This window comes from Scyliorhinus canicula, chromosome 17, assembly GCF_902713615.1.
Source record: "Scyliorhinus canicula chromosome 17, sScyCan1.1, whole genome shotgun sequence".
In the NCBI taxonomy this organism is placed as follows: domain Eukaryota; kingdom Metazoa; phylum Chordata; class Chondrichthyes; order Carcharhiniformes; family Scyliorhinidae; genus Scyliorhinus; species Scyliorhinus canicula.
This window is the reverse complement of record NC_052162.1, coordinates 111,353,022-111,373,748: the sequence shown is the minus strand read 5'-3', so window position 1 is coordinate 111,373,748 and position 20,727 is coordinate 111,353,022. Positions and strand designations below refer to the sequence as shown.

At 47.8% G+C, this 20,727-nt stretch overlaps 1 protein-coding gene across 1 annotated transcript in view; it reads right to left on the bottom strand.

Moving 5' to 3' along the window:
* Positions 1–20,727, bottom strand: part of LOC119951521 (zinc finger protein 729-like) — a 98,627-nt gene that overhangs the window by 51,623 nt on the left and 26,277 nt on the right. Inside the window, exons 3-4 of the mRNA XM_038774724.1 lie at positions 17,706–18,874; positions 12,899–13,292 (exon numbers count right to left, since the gene is read on the bottom strand). Of these exons, the coding sequence (XP_038630652.1) occupies positions 12,899–13,292; positions 17,706–18,874 (1,563 nt within the window). The remainder of the gene's footprint in view (positions 1–12,898; positions 13,293–17,705; positions 18,875–20,727) is intronic.

Genomic DNA, 20,727 nt, shown 5'->3' with positions numbered 1-20,727 from the left:
AACATATATATTTACAGGTGAGCATCTTCGTAGTAATAACTGTGGCCTCCCCCTCTTTGCCGGCATACATATTTTACATTCCCCAACATGTTTATTGGCATTTATTTAGTTTGGTTTTGGGCCTTAGCTAGCCATCAAACCCCCGTAACGAGCCCGTAGCCCCCCCCCCTCCCCGCCGGCTACCTTCCCCCGACTATTCTTCCTCTTGTACGTTGGCCACAAACAGGTCCCGGAACAATTGCATGAATGGCTCCCACGTTCTGTGGAAGCCGTCGTCCGACCCTCGGATGGCGAATTTGATTTTCTCCATTTGGAGAGAATCCGAGAGGTCGGACAGCCAGTCTGCAGCTCTGGGCGGTGCTGTTGACCGCCAGCCAAACAGGATTCTACGGCGGGCGATCAGGGAGGCAAAGGCAAGGGCGTCCGCCCTCCTCCCCAGGAATAGATCTGGCTGGTCTGAAACCCCGAAGACCGCCACTATCGGGCATGGCTCCACCCTCACCCCCACCACTTTGGACATAGACTCGAAGAAGGCTGTCCAGTACTCCACAAGTCTGGGGCAAGACCAGAACATGTGGGCGTGGTTGGCCGGGCCTCTTTGGCACCGCTCACATCTGTCCTCCACCTCCGGGAAGAACCTACTCATACGGTTTCTCGTTAAGTGGGCTCTATGTACCACTTTTAGTTGCGTCAGGCTGAGCCTTGCGCACGTGGAGGTGGAGTTGACCCTATGCAGTGCTTCGCTCCAGAGTCCCCACCCTATCTCCATCCCCAGGTCGTCCTCCCATTTCCTTCTTGTTGCGTCCAGTACGGTGTCGTCCCTATCTACCAGTCGGCCATACATGTCACTACAGTTCCCTTTCTCTAGGATACTTGCGTCCAGTAGGTCTTCCAGTAGTGTCTGTCGTGGCGGTTGTGGGTACGTCCTTGTCTCCTTTCGTAGGAAGTTTTTGAGCTGCAGGTACCATAGCTCGTTCCCCCCAGCTAGCCGAAATTTCTCTGTCAGTTCGTCCAGTGTTGCGATCCTGTCGTCCGTGTATAGGTCCCTGACTGTCAGTGTCCCCCCGTCCTGTCTCCACCTTTTGAAGGTGGCGTCAGTCAGTGCTGGTTTGAACCTATGGTTGTTGCAGATGGGAGCCTTGTCCGACATTTTGTTCAGGCCAAATTGCTGCCGCAGTTGGTTCCAGGATTGGAGGGTGGCTGTCACCACTGGGCTGCTGGAGTGTTTTTTGGGTGGGGATGGGAGTGCTGCCGTGGCGAGGGCCCGGAGGGAGGTCCCCATGCAGGAGGCCTCCTCCGCACGCACCCACTCGGCTTCTGGCTCCTGGATCCATCCCCTTACTCGCTCGGCTGTTGCCGCCCAGTGGTAGAATTGTAGATTCGGGAGGGCTAGCCCCCCCCTGGATTTTGTTTTCTGTAGGACCTTCTTTGGGATCCTAGCATTTTTACCCCCCCATACGAACGCCATGATAAGTTTGTCCAGCGCTATGAAGAAGGCCTTGGGGATGTAGATCGGAATGGATCTAAACAGGAAGAGGAACCTGGGCAATACGTTCATTTTGATCGTCTGGACTCTTCCTGCGAGGGAGAGTGGGAGTGTGTTCCATCTTTGCAGGTCCTTTTTTACTTCCTCCGCCAGGCTGGTGAGGTTCCATTTGTGGATCCCTTTCCAGTCATGGGCTATTTGGATCCCCAGGTAGCGGAATCTATGTCGGGCTTGTTTGAACGGCAGCCCCTTTAGTGCTGCCCCCCCCCCCCCCCCCCCCCCCTTGCGGGTGTACTGGGAAGATCTCGCTTTTGCTCATGTTGAGTTTGTAGCCCGAGAAGGCTCCAAACTCTTTCAGGAGCGCGATGATTCCGTCCATGCTGCTTTGTGGGTCCGAGATGTAGAGGAGCAGATCGTCTGCATAGAGTGAGACTCTGTGCTCTCTGCCTCCCCTTCGGATCCCCCTCCAATTTCCAATAACCCATCCTAACCTTTTTGAACACTAAAGGCAATTTTTCATGGCCAATCCACCTTTGGGCTGAGGGAGGAAACCGGAGCACCCGGAGGAAACCCATGCAGACACGGGGAGAACGTGCATACTCCGCACAGACGCTGACCCAGCGGGGAATCGAACCTGGGACCCAGGCGCTGTGACACCACAGTGCTAACCACTGTGCTACCGTGCTGCCCTGGAGAGGACTGGGTTCCTGGTGATTCTTCCCTGCGGTTGGCGCCTCTGGAGTTGCTGGAGTCGGGGGAAATGTGCAATGGCGCACGCCTGTGTGTGGTCGCTTAATCCCTGTTCAAGTTGTCATCTTGAATATTCTCTTGGCTGCCTGGGCAGTGGTCACTTGACCGGGGAGGGCAGGGCAGGAGTAACTCTGTTTCCCTGGGTCAGGCGGAGGGTCTGTTGGGTGGTGGAGTGAGCCTCCCTGCCCCGAGTTGTCCCCTGTTGGGGGCTCCTGGTATGCTCCCCCCTCTTGGGATAGGGTTCCTCTGGGGAGGGAGTAGCTGTGGACTGGAGGGTTTGAGTGAGTTTGTGTTGTGGATCAATGTTGTTGGAGCCCTTCTGTTAGAGGGTGAGGCTGAGTGGGGAGGGGGGGGGGCGGGTAGACGTCCTCCTCCAACTGGTCTTATATATAGTGGCTTCCTGAATGCCCACCTTGTTGAAGCCGGGCTCCCTTGGGGAGGCAGTGTTTAGTCTCCGATGGGGCTATTCTGCCCTGCCCCGAGTATCCTTTTTGTGTTGGTGCACGGTGCTGGTCCTTATCTGGCACCCTTTGGATAATCCTGGTGTTCCTCTCTCTTGGGGGTTTCTTTTCCTTTCTTGGGTAAGAGTGCTGATGTAGGCCCCGATTTGTGTCTCGGGGGTTTCCTTCGCTGTGAGCAGGGTGGGGGGATCGTACCCCTCCCGAGACGCCCAGTTGTTGGGTGTCCCGATGAATCTTCCTCTTCTTGTGGGTGGCGTCTCCTTGGTGGAGGGTGGCGTCAATCCTCATGTCTGCGGCGAAGATGCACTGCCCTCGGATGTGGTGAGAGAGGATCCCTGGAACAAAGGGCTTGTCATGAGGAATGGTTGAGGAATCTGGGTCTGTACTCGTTGGAGTTTAGAAGGATGAGGGGGGGATCTTATTGAAACTTACAGGATACCGTGAGGCCAGGATAGAGTGGATGTGGAGAAGATGTTTCCACTTGTAGGAAAGACTAGAAGCAGAGGACACAATCTCAGACTGAAAGGACAATCCTTTAAAACTGAGATGAGGAGGAATTTCTTCAGCCAGAGGATGGTGAATCTGTGGAACTCTTTGCCGTAGAAGGCTGTGGAGGCCAAATCACTGAGTGTCTTTAAGACAGGGATAGATAGTTTCTTGATTAATAGGGGATCAGGGGTTATGGGGAGAAGGCAGGAGAATGGGAATGAGAAAATATCAGCCATGATTGAATGGCAGAACAGACTCAATGGGCTGAGTGGCCTAATTCTTCTCCTATTTCTTATGGTCTTACGGTGTAGTGAGCCCTGGCACGGTGTGCCTATCCTTGTTTTCCTGACTCCTGTGTACGAGGGTGGACAGGGCCGGGTCAGGTCTTGTACTGTGGTCGCTTTCCTGTTGCCCCCTTTTGCTTGGGAGCTTCCCTCTGAGCCGGGGTGTCCTGAGAGGCTGAGTGAGGTTTCGAATCAGCAGCTTTCCCCTTGTTGTCGTGTGGTGAGGGGGCGTGTGATAGGGGACCATGTGCTCAGGTCTGTATCTTGGTCCCCGTTATCCTGCGAACCTCTGCTTTTGGTCGTACTTTTTAATCCTGTTAGTGTCTTGGGAGTCGCTGACTGCATCAATTAGAATCTTAACCAATTGTGAATATTTGCTGCTTTTCTCAGTGTAATTGTGTGGAGTGATGGTTGTTCTGTGCTGTGCCGGAGTTGGGGGATTTGTTGTGTCTGGTGGCTTTATGTAATAAATCCTTTTAGGTTGAGTGACTTCACTGATTTTTTCTGAAATTTTGTGGGTGCGATTCTCCGGCCCCCACGCCGGGTGGGAGAATCGCGGGAGTGCCGGGCGATTCCCGCCACAGCACCCTGGCACCCGCACGCGATTCTCCCATCCCCCGGAAACGGCGTGCTGCATTTCACGACAGGCTGCTCGGAGAATCGCCGCTTGCCGTTTGTAGCAGGCGAGCAGCGACTCTCCGGCCCGGATGGGCCGAGCAGCCTGCCCAATCCGACAGGTTCACGCCGGTGCCAACCACACCTGGTCGCTGCCGGCGTGAACAGCGCGCGAATGCTGCGTGTGCAGCCTGTGGGCGGGGGGGGGGGGGGGGGGGGGGGGGGGGTGGGGGGCGGGGGGTGGATCGAGCACCAGGGGGGCGCTCAGTAGGGGTCTGGCCCACGATCGGTGCCCACCGATCGGCGGGCCGGCGTCTCTAAAGGACGCACTCTTTTCCTCCGCCGCCCCGCAAGCTCAATGCTCCATGTCTTGCGGGGCGCCCGTGGGGAGGACGGCAACCGCGCATGCACGGGTGATGTCATTTACGCAACGCAGGCCGTGTAATTTATGCGGCGCCGCTTTCACGCGCGTAATTGACACGGTGCAAAGAGTAACAACATATTACCAACGAGTAATGAAACAGGGATGTGTGTGCCGTTTCACCACATTTTCATGGCCTTTTCCTCCTCTCCCTTGTTCTCCAGTATATCCATTGGTATGTACGGAGGCACCAAGCTTAATGATTATACTGACCCACCTGTATTGTCGCCCTCCTGTCCTCTCCTGTGTTTCTGTATTGCTGAGACATTTCTGCTGTGCTGCACCAATCCTGAGCTTTTGTTGGCTATTTGTTAAAATGGAAAAACTTCAATAAAAATATCAATAAAAAAACCTGCAAAGTGCTGAAACATTGGAACTTGTGCCTCCCAGACTGACTCACTCTCCATGTCTTCCTCCATCGTGGAAGTCTCACTGCTGGAAAGACGGATCTCCCGCAACAGTAAACCTCCCTCTGAAGGAACATTCCATTAGACTTGGGATTCTGGACACATGGAAAACCATAACTTGTATTTTATTGTGGTCATTCCCGGAACCCTCTTCCTTTATTATTATCCCCTGTTTATTGTGTGAGTGCAAAAAGGGGGCGAACATTGTGAAACCCCTCTCGTGTGTGTAATAATAAACCAACTCTTTATTTCATCTTACCTCGAATTTGCTGTGCAGGTTATTCACAGAGAATTGAAACACTCCAAATTTCAGGGTTGGGGAAAATAAACCACCATTTATAAAGGGGGAAATCAGAATAAAATAAAATCGACAGCAATGTGGTTAACTCTCAAATGTCCTCTGAAATGGAGGGCAGTTAGGGATGGGCAATAAATGCAGGTCCAGCCAGCAACGCCCACATCACGTAAATGAGTAAAAATAAAATCAGAGAGAGACCCTGTCCATGGAACAGAACAGAGACCCTGTCCCTTTAATCAGAGCGAGACCCTGTCCATGGAACAGAACAGAGACCCTGTCCCTTTAATCAGAGAGAGACCCTGTCCCTGGAACAGACCAGAGACCCTGTCCCTTTAATCAGAGAGAGACCCTGTCCCTGGAACAGACCAGAGATCCTGTCCCTTTAATCAGAGAGATCCTGTCCCTTTAATCAGAGAGACCCTGTCCCTGGAACAGAACAGAGATCCTGTCCCTTTAATCAGAAAGTGACCCTGTCCCTGGAACAGAACAGAGACCCTGTCCCTTTAATCAGAGAGATCCTGTCCCTTTAATCAGAGAGACCCTGTCCCTGGAACAGAACAGAGATCCTGTCCCTTTAATCAGAGAGACCCTGTCCCTGGAACAGAACAGAGACCCTGTCCCTTTAATCAGAGAGAGTCCCTGGAACAGAACAGAGACCCTGTCCCTTTAATCAGAGAAAGATTCTGCCATCAGAGACTGAGAGACCATCTGCCAATTCCAAAACATTCTCGACGATGGTCAAACCATTTTGAAATTCCAACTTGTATATTGCTTTCCAGTAAATCCTGTTCCTTTGCCCGGAGACTCAACTTCCACATACTCGATCAGTCGAGGATTCACTGATCCCACTGAAATTCCAGGATTTCTGATCCTGCTTAGAATCCCAGCTGATGTAATTACACGGTGCCTTGAGGCAGCAGTGCTAACCACTGTGCCACCGTGCCTAAATGAATTAAACTTAAAGCTGTATCTTATTCCTAATAAACACACATATAACTTATTAAAATGATCTCCTGTTCCTATCACCTCCCCAAGAATTCCCTAAGGAAATTTTGAAGTTTCAGTCACTTTCTTGCGGGACAAACGCCCTCTGGAATTTACTTTGATTTCTCACCAGATTCCCAGTCTGGCACTGAGAATTCCAGAGTTAATTTTCCCTGGGAAGGTTCCACTGCCTTCTCCAGCTTTGAACACGCGGCTCCCACAGCTCTTTCCAAGCCAACTGCTCTCTGCCACAAGGCTAACTGCCTCTCACTGTGGGGACCCCAGGAGATTTCTTCCTCTATCTTCATGCTGGGTAAACCTTCCAAATTCCTTTTCCTGTCATGAAACTCAAGTAAATTGTAGCTGACCAAAGACCAAATCTGTAACTGTCTTCTGTGAAAAACAGAGATAAATTAAACAAAAAAAACATACTCACCCTCTGCCGACCATCTCCCTGGCAATGTGGCATGCCTTTGGAGATTCTAAACAGAAATGCAAACTAAATATAATCATCAATCAGGACGGCACGTGGCACAGTGGGACTATGGCGCCGAGGACTTGGGTTCGAAGCCCAGCCGGGGGGACTATCCGTGTGGAGTTTACACATTCTCCCCATATCTGTGTGGGTTTCACCCTCACAACCCAAAGATGTTTAGCTGGTTTCCTGGGGCTGGTTTAGCTCACTGGGCTAAATCGGTGGCTTTTAAAGCAGATCAAGCAGGCCAGCAGCACGGTTCAATTCCCGTACCAGCCTCCCCGGACAGGCGCCGGAATGTGGCGACTAGGGGCTTTTCACAGTAACTTCACTGAAGCCTACTCGTGACAATAAGCGATTTTCATTTTCATTTCATGTGCAGGTTAGGTGGATTGGCCACGATAAATTGCCCCTTAATTGGAAAAAAATAATTTGGTACTCTAAATTTAATTTGAAAATATATATACATAATTAACATTCAGACTATCCTTTGACTTTATGATCCGTATAAAATATGAAACAATATATTTTGCAATAAGGCTCAAAGAGCATCAGCCCACCGGAAGCAAAGTCGTGAGGCCGACCAGTCCAACAGGAAGAAACCCTCCAAGATAATCGAGTCCACTCCTCCACCATACCCAACGCCTCTCCCATCACCCATGGCACCTTCCCATGCAATTGTAGAAGGTGTAACATCTGCCCCTTTACCTCTTCCATGCTTAACATCCCAGGCCCAAAACACTCATTCCAGGTTAAGCAGTGTTTCACTCTTTCAATTTGGTCTACTGCATTCGCTGCTCCCAATCTGGTCTCCTCTATATCGGAGAGACTAAACACAGACTGGGTGATTGCTTTGCTGAGCATCTTCAGTCTGTTCACATTCAGGACCCTGACCTTCCCGTTGCTTGCCATTTTAACACAAGACCCTGTTCCCTTGCTCACATGTTGTCCTTGGCTTGCTGCAATGTTCCAGTGAAGCTCAACGCAATCTTGACGAACAAAATCACAGCTCTAACCCACCTCAACCCATTTGTTTTCATCCCATTATATTTTAACTCCTTTACCATTTCTTTCTCTCGTCTTTCTTTATATATATTTAACACTCCCCCCCCCACCATCTTATCCACCTTGCCTTACTCTTTCTCCCATTTGCTTCCCTACTCCCCCCCCCCCCCCCCCCCCCCATCTATATCTGTCACAGTTCACCCTCTGATGTTAGTTTCTCTGCTGTTTGGTCTTTCACACCTTTGTTCTCTCTGGGGACTGCCATTAGCACGCTTTTCCCTTATTATCCGTGTCCATTAGCACCCCGTTTCCCTGGGTTTCTGTGGCTATGACTCATCTTTCATTCTCACTCCACAGCATAAATATTTCCCACTTTCTCTGTCTTTTAGCTTTGACAAAGGGTCATCTGGACTCGAAACGTTAGCTCTTTCCTCTCCCTACTGATGCTGCCAGACCTGCTGAGATTTTCCAGCATTTTCTCTTTGGTTTCAGATTCCAGCAGTAATTTTCTTTTAATTGTGCTATTAGGTAATTTGGACATTCTGAATTCTCTCTCCATTGACCCGAACAGGTGCCGGAATGTGGCAACTCGTGGCTTTTCACAGTAACTTCTTTGCAGTGTTAATGTAAGCCTACTTGTGACAATAAAGATTATTATTATAGTATTGCTCTCATTTAAGGAATGATGTCAATGTGTTGGAAACAGTTCAGAGAAGGTTTACTGGACTCATACCTGGAATTGGAGGCTGGTCTTATGAGGAATGATTGGACAGGCTGGGCTTGTGTCCGATGGAGTTTAGGTGACTTGATTGAACCGCATAAGATCCTGAGGGGCCTTGACAGGGTGGATGTGGAAAGGATGTTTCCTCTTGTGGGAGAATCTAGAAATTGGAGTCACTTTAAAAGTAATAACTTGCCCATTTAAGGCAGAAGATTTTGAGTTTTTGGAACTCTCTTCCTCAAAAGGCAGTGGAAGCAGAGACTTTGAATATTTTGAAGTCAGAGCTCGATAGATTCTTGATAAGGAAGGGGGTGAAAGGTTATCAGGGGGCCAGCAGGAATAAGACCACAATAAAATCATAAGAAGTAGGAACAAGAGTTGGCCATTCGGCCCTTCGAGCCTGCTCCACCTTTCAATAGGATCATGGCTGATCCGACATAGCTCCTGTTCACTTTCCTGCCCTTTCCCCGTAACCCTGGATTCCCTCACTGATCAAGAATCAATCAGAGCCTTAAATATAGACAAGGACTCTGAGCCACACCGTTCTCACAGTTCCAAATACACGCAACCCTCAAAGGAAATTCCCCCTCATCTGTGTTAAACTGACACCTCTTTATTCTGAGGCGATGCCCTCTGGTCCTAGACTCTCCCACGAGGGGAAAAATCCTCTCAGCATTTACCCTGTGAAGCCCCTTAAGAATCCTGTCTGTTTCAATGAGATCACCTCTCATTGTTCTAAATTCCAATGAGTAGAGCCCCAACCTGTTTAATCTTTGCTTATTAGACAATCCCTCCATACCGGGAATCATCCCAGTGAACATTCTTTAAAGCACCTCCAATGAAATAACATCTTTCTTGAAATAAGGAGACCAAAACTGCTCACAGTTCTCCAGATGTGGTGTCACCAGCACCTTGTCCAGCTGCAGCAAGACTTCCCGACTCTTATAGTCCAACCCCCTTGGGACCAGGGCCAACATTCCATTAGCCTGTTGTACCCGCGAGCTTACTTTCAGCGACTGATGCACGATGACACCAAGATCTCACAGAATATCCACCTCTCTCAATTTACACCCATTCAAATAATAATCTGCCCGTCCTATTTTTGCTCCCAGAGTGGATAACCTTACATTTATTCACGTTATACTGCATCTGCCATGCATATGCCCACTTACTCAGCCTCTTCAAATCCTGCTGAAGCATCTCTGCATAGTTCGCCCTCCCACCCAACTTTGTATCATTTCCAACTTTGGAACACTGCCTGCCAATTGGAAAAATACCCATTTATTCCAATGTTTCGTTTCCTGTCTCCGAACCAGCTTTTTGGTTTACTATCCACTAACACTGTAGCCATTTCCTCTAAGGTCCCAGGATGCAAGCCATCAGGACCGGGGGGGGGGGGGGGGGGGGGGGGGACTTATCTGCCTTTAGCTCTATTAGTTTGGTTAATACTACTTCTCTAGTAATTGTCATGGCATTTAATTGTTCCCAGGCATTTGTTAGTATTAATGGAATGTAAAGACCGTAAAGACTAATGCAAACTATCTGTTTAATTCCTTTGCCATTTCCTTGATCCCCATAACTACCTCCCCAGATTGATGTTCTTCGGGAGTTTACAATCAGATCAGCCGTGAACTTATGGAATGGTGGAGCAGGCTCGATGAGCTGAGTGGCCTACTCCTGCTCCTAATCCGTATGTTATCACATCTTTTGGGCAGCACGGTAGCATTGTGGATAGCACAATTGCTTCACAGCTCCAGGGTCCCGGGTTCGATTCCCAGCTTGGGTTACTGTCTGTGCGGAGTCTGCACGTTCTCCCCGTGTGTGCGTGGGTTTCCTTCAGGTGGTCCGGTTTCCTCCCACAGTCCAAAGATGTGCAGGTTAGGTGGATTGGCCATGATAAATTGCCCTTAGTGTCCAAAATTGCTCTTCGTGTTGGGTGGGGTTACTGGGTTATGGAGATAGGGTGGAGGTGTTGGCCTTAGTTAGGGTGCTCTTTCCAAGAGCCGGTGCAGACTCGATGGGCCAAATGGCCTTCTTCTGCACTGTAAATTCTATGATAATAGATTGTAGCATTTTCCCTCCTACTGATGTCAGGCTAATGGGTCTGTGGTTCCCTGTTTTCTCTCTCCCGCCTTAAATAGTGGGGTTACATTTACCACCTTCCAATCTGCAGGAACCATTCCAGAATCTATAGAATTGTGAAAGATGATCACCAATGTATCCACTATCTCTCCAGCCGCCTCTTTCAACACTCTGGGATGTAGAGCAGCAGCTTTTGGGGATTTCTTAACTTTCAACCACATTAATTTCTCCAGTACTGCATTTTCACTAATACGAATCTCTTTCAGTCCCTCCTGCTCACTGGTCCCTTGGTTCTCTAGTGTTTTGGGGACAATTTCTGTACCTTCCTCCGTGAAGACAGACACACAGGGCGGGATTCTCTCAGGCCACGCCGGGCCGGAGAATCGCCGGTCCGGGCGCGAATCGCGCGACGCCACCCCGACCCTCTACGCGGCCCCTCCCCGGCGATGTGGCCACAAAAAAAAATCCGAGTCCCGCCGGTGCCGTCCGCTTGTGGTCTCACCCGGCGAGACCTCGGCGTGCATCCTTTCAAGGGCGGCCTGGTTTGGGGGGGGGGGGGGGGGGGGGGGGGCGACCCAGCAGGGGGCCTCTGCTGTGGCCTGCAATCAGGGCCTGCCGATCATCGGGCCGGCCTCTCGGGCTGAGGGCTTCTTTTGCTCTGCGCCGGCCCGTCGCCCTACACCATGTTGCGTCGGGGCCGGCGCGGAGAAGGAAGCCACCGCGCATGCAATCGCGCTGGTCGCAGTGCGCACGCGTGCGTTCGCGCCAGTCGCAGACCCGCGGTGCACATTTGAGGCCGGCATCGGCAGCTGGGTGCGGCGTGGGTCACTTCAGTGCCGTGCTGGCCTCCAGAAGGGCTCGGAATCACTGCTCCTGGGGGCCTGTTGACGCTGTGGTGAAACGCGATGCCGTTTACGACGGCGTGAACGCTCAGCCTCAGGATCAGAGAATCCCGCTCACATTGTTTAGTTTCTCTGCCATTTCCTTATTCCCCATTATAAACTCTCCTGTCTCTGTCTGGAATGGACCCATATTGGTCTTTGCTAATCTTTTCCTTTTCACATTCCTGTAGGAGTTTTCCCCATCGTTTTATCTTTCACACCAGTTTTCTCTCATATTCTATTTTCTCCTCCTTTGCTGAATTCTAAAACAAGTTCCTAGTCCTCAGGCGTACTCCTATTCTGACCGCTTTATAAGCCTCTTCCTTTGACCTAACGGAATCTTTAACTTTTCTTGTTAGCCACAGATGCATTACTTTTCTTGTTGGATTTTTGTCTCTTATATTACAATCCCAGACCAGACCCCAACAGTGCCACGGATACTGGACCAAAATTGCAATATTGTAGCTTCTTTTGTAAGACTGTGTGGAAAGACCTCACTTACAAGCTAAAGGGTTAGTCAGATTAGAACTCAACTTAAAAAGCTTTCTCAAAATGTCTGAATAACCACCCAGCAATGACAACATCCCCCCAAGCTGAAAAACAACTTGCTCTCCAGGATCAAAATACATTGACTCCCTCTCGTCAGACAACATTGCATTATTTCATAGATTTTACAGTGCAGAAGGAGGCCATTCAGCCCATCGAGTCTGCACCGGCTCTTGGAAAGAGCACCCTACCCAAGGTCAACACCTCCACCCCATCCCCATAAGCCAGTAACCCCACCCAACACTAAGGGCAATTTTGGACACTAAGGGCAATTTATCATCGCCAATCCACCTAACCTGCACATCTTTGGGCTGTGGGAGGAAACTGGAGCACCTGGAGGAAACCCACGCACACATGGGGAGGATGTGCAGACTCCACACAGACAGTGACCCAAGCCGGAATCAAATCTGGGACCCTGGAGCTGTGAAGCAATTGTGCTATCCACAATGCTACCGTGCTGCCCATTAGCCCAGGCTGGAAACACATTACTTTGGTCAATTTCACCTCCAGTCCCTAAAAACGTTCTCGTCTTGCAAAACGAGATTTTAAAAAAAAAACATGACTATTGCAGTCAAACACACTCTAACCTCAGGCTGTTAACCCTTAAACTACCAAACGTTTACAATCTAATATATCTAAAATCCTGGATTCATCACATCACTCCGCTTAGAAAAATGAACCAGCAATATATACAGATGGCTTCATTTTTCCATACTTTTAATTCTGAACATTTCTCATGATTGAACACAATTTATACTCTATAAGATATATATAATTTTACATTTTAAACATGCAAACGTAAACATGAGTATAGTCCATTTCAGTCTTCCCACGCGTCACAGTCGTGATAAAGCATCAGGAATCAATTTTCTCTTCCTGCCACATGTAGAATTCTCAATTTAAAGGTTGTAACAATGAATTCCATCTGAACAGTCTTGTATTTTGATTTTTAAACTTGTCCAAAAAAACTAATGGGTTATGGTCTGTACATACAATTGTCTCCGATGAATTGTTACCAAAATAAATGTCAAAATGTTTCAACACCAATACCAAACTTAATGTCTCCTCGATGGTGGAATATTTATTTTGATCATTATTTAGTTTCTGAGAAAAAAAAACGATGGGTCTTTTGATTCTTTTGTCATCTTCCTGTAACGGTATGGCACCAATACCCACATCACTTTCATCATTTGTCACCTGAAATGATGTGGCACAATTATGTGTCATCAGCACTGGTGTGGTGGTTAACACAGTCTTCAGATTATCGAATGCCTCCTGAAATTTCTTGTGTATTTTCAGTTCAGTCAGCGGAGTAACCATGCTGCTGAAACTTGGCATGCATTTCCAGAAGAAGCCACTCATGTCCAGAAATCTCAGAACTCCTCTCCTAGCCGATGGAAACTCTTCAATCGCTTACGTCTTCACATTCTGTAGGGCCATCTGACCATGTCCAATTGTATGGCCGAAGAATGTGATTTGACCTTTCGCAAATTCACTTTTGGCCACCAATTCAGCTTGCTGTAGTCGATCGAATGTTACAAATGCTCATTCCACATCTGACTGAACACCATCAAATCGTTAATGTACACTATTGTTTAGTCCAGAAATGACCTTGTTGGTTAATCTTTGGAATGTTGCTGATGCATTCTTCATTCCAAATGGCATAACTTTAATCAGATACAGACCATTTGGCATCACAAAAGACGAAACTTCCTTCGCCCTGTCTGATAAACGTACTTGCCAATATCCTTTAAGTAAGTCAAGTTTGGTAATATAATTTGCTTGTCCCACTTTCTCGACAGTCTTCCAAACGTGGAATGGTATACGAATCTGACTTTGTAACCGCGTTGACCTTTCTGCAGTCCACACATAATTGTTTTTTTCCATCTGGTTTTGGTACCATTGCAATCAGTGAGCTCCAATCGCTGCAACTCACTTCAATGATATCATCCTTAAGCATGTGGTCAATTGCCTTTTGTAGCTGTGCTAACTTTAGTGGATTGAGCTTGTAGGGATGTGGTTTAATGGAAATAGCATGTCCTACATCTACATCATGCATAATTGTTTCCGTACTTCCCAATTTATTCCCACACACACAGCTCTATGTGACTGTAATAACTCTTCAATGTCATTATGATTTTCCTCTGGAAGGTAACTCAATAATTTATCCCAATTTCTTAATACATCTTCATTATCCAATTTAATTTGAGGATTGTCAAATTCAGAACCACCTGGATGTTTTTTATTCATCTACGGGATGTGGGTATCGCTGGTTAGTCCAGCATTTATTGCCCATCCCTAGTTGCTCTTCAGAATGTGCTGATGAGTTGCCTTCTTGACCGCTGCAGTCCTTGAGGTGTAGGTACACCCACAGTGCTGTTCGGGAGGGAATTCCAGGATTTTGACCTAGCAACAGTGAAGGAACGGCGATATATTTCAAAGTCGGGGTAGTGAGTGACTTGGAGGGGAACCTCCAGGTGGTGGGTACCCAGGTATCTGCTGGTCGTGGGTTTGGAAGTTGCTGTCTCAGGAACCTTGGTGAGTTACTGGTGCATCTTGTAAATGATACACACGGCTGCCACATAGCAGACTGCAGCGGTTCAAGAAGGCAACAACCACCACCTACTGAAGGGCAATGAGGGATGGGCAATAAATGCTGGCCTAACCAGCAACGCCCACATCCCAATTCATTCAGTGCATCCCTCATTGCTAATAGTACAAATGAAATTCCTTTATCCCAAACCTCTGGATAATCCTGACTATAAGCCCTCAACATGGTCTTGAGAGTTAATGCCACCTTTCTAATGCCCCTTGTGATCCCGGATGATACTCTGTTGAGTTCAATTGCTTTATTCCTAAGCTATCATAACTTCCTTGAATAATTTTGACATAAAATTGGATCCCAGATTTGATTGTATTTCTTTTGGTCGTCCGTATTGAGAAAAGAAATTTGGTTAACTCCTTTACAACACTCTTAGCTGTATTGTTTCTTAATGGAATTGCCTCTTGAAATCTAGTAGACACATCCAATATGATCAACAGATACTGATTACTACTCTTAGTTAGTTTTAGGCAGAGCACGCAATCAGTTAGGACCCGAGTAAAAGGTTCCTTAAATGCTGGAATGGGTTGAAAGGGGCTGGTTTGATTCCCACCCCCTTACTCCTAATTCGTATGTTGTCACATCCTTTATAATAGATTGTAGCATTTTCCCTCCCACAAGCTTTTTCAAACTCAGGGTCGCAAACCGCGGGTGGGTCGCGGGCGGGTGTCGGGAGTTTGTGGAGTGATCTGTTGTGGTGTTCCCAATCGCGGAAAGAAGACCCCAACGGTCGCGAGCGGCTTTTAAGAATGCTGGCTGTGGGCAGTGCCCAATTGTTTGCAGCGTTTGAGGGGGCTAGGCAGTGCGAGGCTGGGCTGTGTGCTGGTCACCGTGCGCAGGGCAGAGTGGGGGCAGGGGCTGACGGGCCTCTGCTACGGTGCTCGTCCCACCACCGATCGGCAGTATGCGACCTGCGGTTCCATTGTCAAGCTGTTCAATGGCCAGCACAACGTCCGCTTGCACTCCCGCGACGTGAAGTACCGATCGGGAAGTGGTCAGCAGTCTGTGACTGGGATGGATGCAGCTACTGGACAGTGGGAGGGAAGCCAGGCCAGGTTTGTCGGCGAGGAATACCGATCAGAGAAGGCCAGTCAGTATGACTGACACATGTCAACACTGGAAGAAACATTCAGGCATCACTCTGTGTCGCCACTCTCTGCAAACCAGGAATTAAATGCTTTTGGTGAGAATGGAGAAGGAGATAACTTGGATGTTTAGATAGTGCAATGCAGTGGAAACAGTAAGCAATATTGTGACATTGTGTGCATTTGACAAATTACTTCATCTCGTCTAAAGTCATAGTTTAGAAAGTAAAATCTAGATTGTACTTATTTCCATACTCGTTTAAGTTTCTCAAGAAATGGGAATATATTTAAAACAAAATCTGTGTGTAAATGTAAGAATGAGCATGTTCAAATGAAATTGTCTTAATTTTCAGTCATTAAAAAGTCATAAACTTGGAAAAATCAGGTATTGGAAATAAAGTTTCACAATAAAAAAAAAGATTAAATATGAACGATGGAACCTTTCTGCCAGAAGCAGCGGCAGAGAGAGGGTCACCCAGCCGGCACATACACTGATGCCACGCACCCTTTAGGTCCGTGCTTTGGGCACAAAATCATGGAGGGGAGATTCCTCCATTTTGCAGCTGCTGACAAGCAAGGCAACAGGACTGTGTGAAGAACTGAAGATGGATTATTTTGTAATAAGGAAGAGAGGGACAGAGACACAAACAGGTCAGGATCGCACAACTGAATCATCTGGAGAGAGCTTCACAGGAGAGTCCACAGCAAGATAAAGCAGTGCTGCTGTGAGCTGTGTACAGAGCCCCAGGACCTCTGATGATCAACGCAGTAAGAAGAAACTGAAATCGGGAATAAAGCAGTATAAATATGATTTCCTGAAACATGGTTTTAATTGTGCCAATCCGAATCAGGATGCAAAGCCCATGTGTGTTATATACAGGGAAGCACTGGCAAATGTGAGTTTAAAACCAGCAAATCTTCAAAGGCTTTTGAACATTAAGCATGGCGGGTTTGAGGACAAACTTCTTGTTTTTTTTCTGAAGAATGCAGAAGAACTTAAATCGTCAGCTGAAGGCCTTAGCAGAAATGTAACATTGAATGATGAAGCAAGTGAGATTGTGAGGACCAGGTCGGCGCACCTGTCACATTAAAAGTAGGCGAAAATGGTGTGTTGTGAAGGTTGGCCAGCATGGGTCGCTAAGGCCGGCCGACATGGGTCCCAAAGGTCCGCCGGTTGGTAAAACTGGGTCCCGGGAAAAAAAGTTTGAAAAACACTGAACTAGTCCATTGATTCTCCAGTGGATTTGGGGGATAATTTCTGTATCTTCCTCCGTGAAGACAGACACACATTGTTTAGTTTCTCTGCCATTTCCTTATTCCCCATTATAAACTCTCCTGTCTTTGCCTGGAATGGACCCACATTGGTCTTTGCTAATCTTTTCCTTTTCACATTCCTATCGGAGCTTTTCCAGTCGGTTTTTATGTTTCTCCCCAGTTTGCTCTCATATTCTATTTTCTCTTCATCAGTTTCTTGGTCCTCCTTTGCTGAATTCTAAAACAAGTTCCCAATCCTCAGGCGTACTACTATTTTGGCCACTTTATGAGCCTCTTCCTTTGATCTAATGGAATCTTCAACTTTTCCTGTTAGCCACGGTTACATCACTTTACCTGCAGAATTTTTGTTTTTTAAAGGAATCTATAATTTATGTACATATGTAAGAATTCCTGAAGTGCTAGCGATTGCCAGTCTATCGTCATACTAATTATTATAATTTCAGAATCGACCTCAGACAACATGCCTCTCAGGCTTTGAAAGTTTCCTTCTGTGAGAAACACGCTGATAAATTAAACAAAGGAACCATGTAACCACCACAGGCCATCTTCATGGTAACGTGGCATAATTTGGGGGTGATCGAAACAGAAATGAGTGCTAAATATATTTTAACTTCCATACACTGTTTCACTCTGTGATCCTTGTAAAATCTTAAACTGGGTATTCCCAACAAGGTTCAAAGAGCATCAGCCCACTGGAGGCAAAGTCGTGAGACCGGCCCGTTCACCATCAAGAATCTCTTGAACCAATCCTTGGTGACCAACTTTCAGAGTGAACACAATGCAGTCCTGGGTGTAACTGCGAGCAGAAACAATATCAGAATCTAACCCCTGTAATCACTTGTGAACGTGTTGGTGTCTCAGCAGGTGTGAGGAAACACTGAATCCCTTCCCACATTGGGAGCAGATGAACGGCCTCTCCCCAGTGTGAACTCGCTGGTGTCTCTTCAGGGTGGATGGATCAGTGAATCCCTTCCCACATTCAGAGCAGGTGAACGGCCTCTCCCCAGTGTGAACCTGCTGGTGTATCAGCAGGCTGGATGACTGGATAAATCCCTTCCCACACTGAGAGCAGGTGAATGGCCGATCCTCAGTGTGAACTCCCTGGTGTACCCGCAGGTGGGATAACTGATTGAATGTCTTCTCACATTTGGCGCAGGTATATGGCCTCTCCCCGGTGTGAACGCGCTGGTGTGTCCGCAGATGGGTTAACTGCGTGAATCCCTTCCCACACTGAGAGCAGGTGAATGGCCTCTCCCCAGTGTGAACTCGCTTGTGTGTCTGCAGGTTGGATGAAGCACGGAATCCTTTACCACACTCAGAGCAAGTGAACGGCTTCTCCCCGGTGTGAACTCGCTGGTGTATCTGCAGGGTGCATAAATGACTGAATCCCTTCCCACACTCAGAGCAGGAGAAAGGTCTCTCCCCAGTGTGAACTCGCTGGTGTATCTGCAGGGTGGATAAATCACTGAATCCCTTTCCACACACAGAGCAGGTGAATGGCTTCTCCCCGGAGTGAATTCGCATGTGCTTCAACAGGTGGGAGATCTGAGTGAATCCCTTCCCACACTGAGAGCAGGTGAATGGCCTCTCCCCAGAATGAACTCGCTTGTGTGTCCGCAGGTTGGATGAAGCACTGAATCCTTTACCACACTCAGAACAAGTGAATGGCCTCTCCCCAGTGTGACTTCGCTGGTGTATCTGCAGGGTGGATGAATGACTGAATCTCTTCCCACACCGGGAGCAGGTGAATGGTCTCTCCCCGGTGTGAAATCGCTGGTGTGTCTGCAGGGTGGATGAATGACTGAATCTTTTCCCACACTGAGAACAGATGAATGGTCTCTCCCCAGTGTGAACTCGCTGATGTGTCTCCAGGCTGGAGGAACGACTGAATCCTTTCCCACACTGAGGGCAGGTGAAGGGCTTCTCCCCAGTGTGAATGCGCCGATGAATTTCCAGTTCTGATGGGGAGCTGTATCCTTTCCCACAGTCCACACATTTCCATGGTTTCTTCATGTTTTGTGTCTCCTTGTGTAACTCCAGTCCACATACAGAACAAGTGTACTGGGGGGTGTGTCTCAGTACTTTACCAGTCACACTGAGATTTTAAATGTTTTCAAACCGGCAGATCGGGCAAACCTTTCTCCTTCTATGCTCAAAGGCCGATGAAATTCAGGTGCCAATGAGTCGAGTGACTCTATCAGACCGTTGTGACATTTGTGATTACTGTCTGTAATTCCTAATTTTCTAACATTCTGTGAAAATAAATCAAAACAGACATCGCTGTCAGTAGTGTCCTTTAGTTTATGTGGTACATTCTTTGCTCTCTTGTTCCGCAAAAGCTGTAAATCTCCATCCCACACACTCTCCCTCTATTCTCACCCTGCTGTATCTAATATTCACCCTCCCAATTCTCCTAAAGGCGCTGATTCCAGCTGATTTACAGATTCAAGCTCACTACTTCCTGTCCTGAACACAGAGATCATAACAAATAGGAGCTGCAGTCGGCCATTCGTACCAGCTCAACCATTCAATGAAATCATTGACCAATCTGCCTCAGCACCATTTTCCTAAACTATCCCCTTGATAACTTCAATATCGAGAAACCTATCAATCTATGTTTTGAAAATACTTGATGACTGAGGCTCCACATTCCTCTGGGGTAGATAATTCTAAATCCTCAAGTGAAGAAATCCCTCTTCATCTCAGCTTTCTCTCCATTTTCATGCCGGGTCCCCATCACCCACGACTCCCTGGTCAATCAGAAATCTGTCTAACTCAGCGGTGGATATATTCAGTGACCCCCAGACTCCACTGGTCCCCGTGGAAGAGAAATCCAGAGACTAACAACTCTCTGAGGGAGGAGATGACTGGAAATATATAACATAGCCACAGTTTACTGTTACATATCTGGAAATAACAATAAATGTAGTTTAATACAGAACCACCAATAATATATCTAATCAAAGCTTTGACAAAACGTCATCTGGACTCAAAAAGTTCGCTCTTTTCTTTCCTTACAGATGCTGCCACACCTGCTGAGATTTTCCAGCATTTTCTTTTTGGCTGGACATTTCTCTATCCTACATTAATTTACTGTCCCTTAAATGTCAGCCATCTCCTGGGGAAAGCAGCCCTTTAATTGTGAACATTAGGAAAGAGACCATCCTTTTAGCCAGACAAATAAATGTGTCAAGCTGAGGGAGCAAAGGATGTCAATGTCTTTAAGAGGGAGACCTGGGCCAAGCTTTGCAGAGTCTGCACCCTCCCTGGATTGACTTCCTTTCCCTTCAGTTGCTGCAAGTGACCAATTGAAGGTGAGAATGAGAAAAGAAATGGAAAGGGGGAGAAAAGAAAGTGTTTTACTCACAGATGTTGGAGACAGGAAGAGGTTTCAGTCTGTGTGACCCTAAAGCTTCATCAGCCCGCGCTCTGATTGGCTGGAGGACCAGGCTCCTTCCGGTCGTCCTTGTCTTCCCATTGGTCGAGACCCCAGCAGGGAGGTCAGGGGGCGGGCACTCCCACTCCCCCGCACATGCGCAGCTTCCCCTCAATGTCTCCCCCTTTCCATTTATTTTCTCATTCTCACCTTCAATTGGTCACGTGCAGCAACTGAAGGGAAAGAAAGTGAATCCAGTCTGTATGTTACACACATTTTTAGTCCACATATAGATTTATATCTGTCTTTTTCAGGTCTATGTGTCCAGGGCAGGAAGCAGTGAGCAGGGATCTGTCAATCAGCCTGAATCAGCACCTTCAGGAGAATTGGGAGGGTGAATATTAGATACAGCAGAGAGAGAATGGAGGGAGAGTGTGTGGGACGGAGATTTACACCTTTTGGGGAATGAGAGGGGAAAGAATAT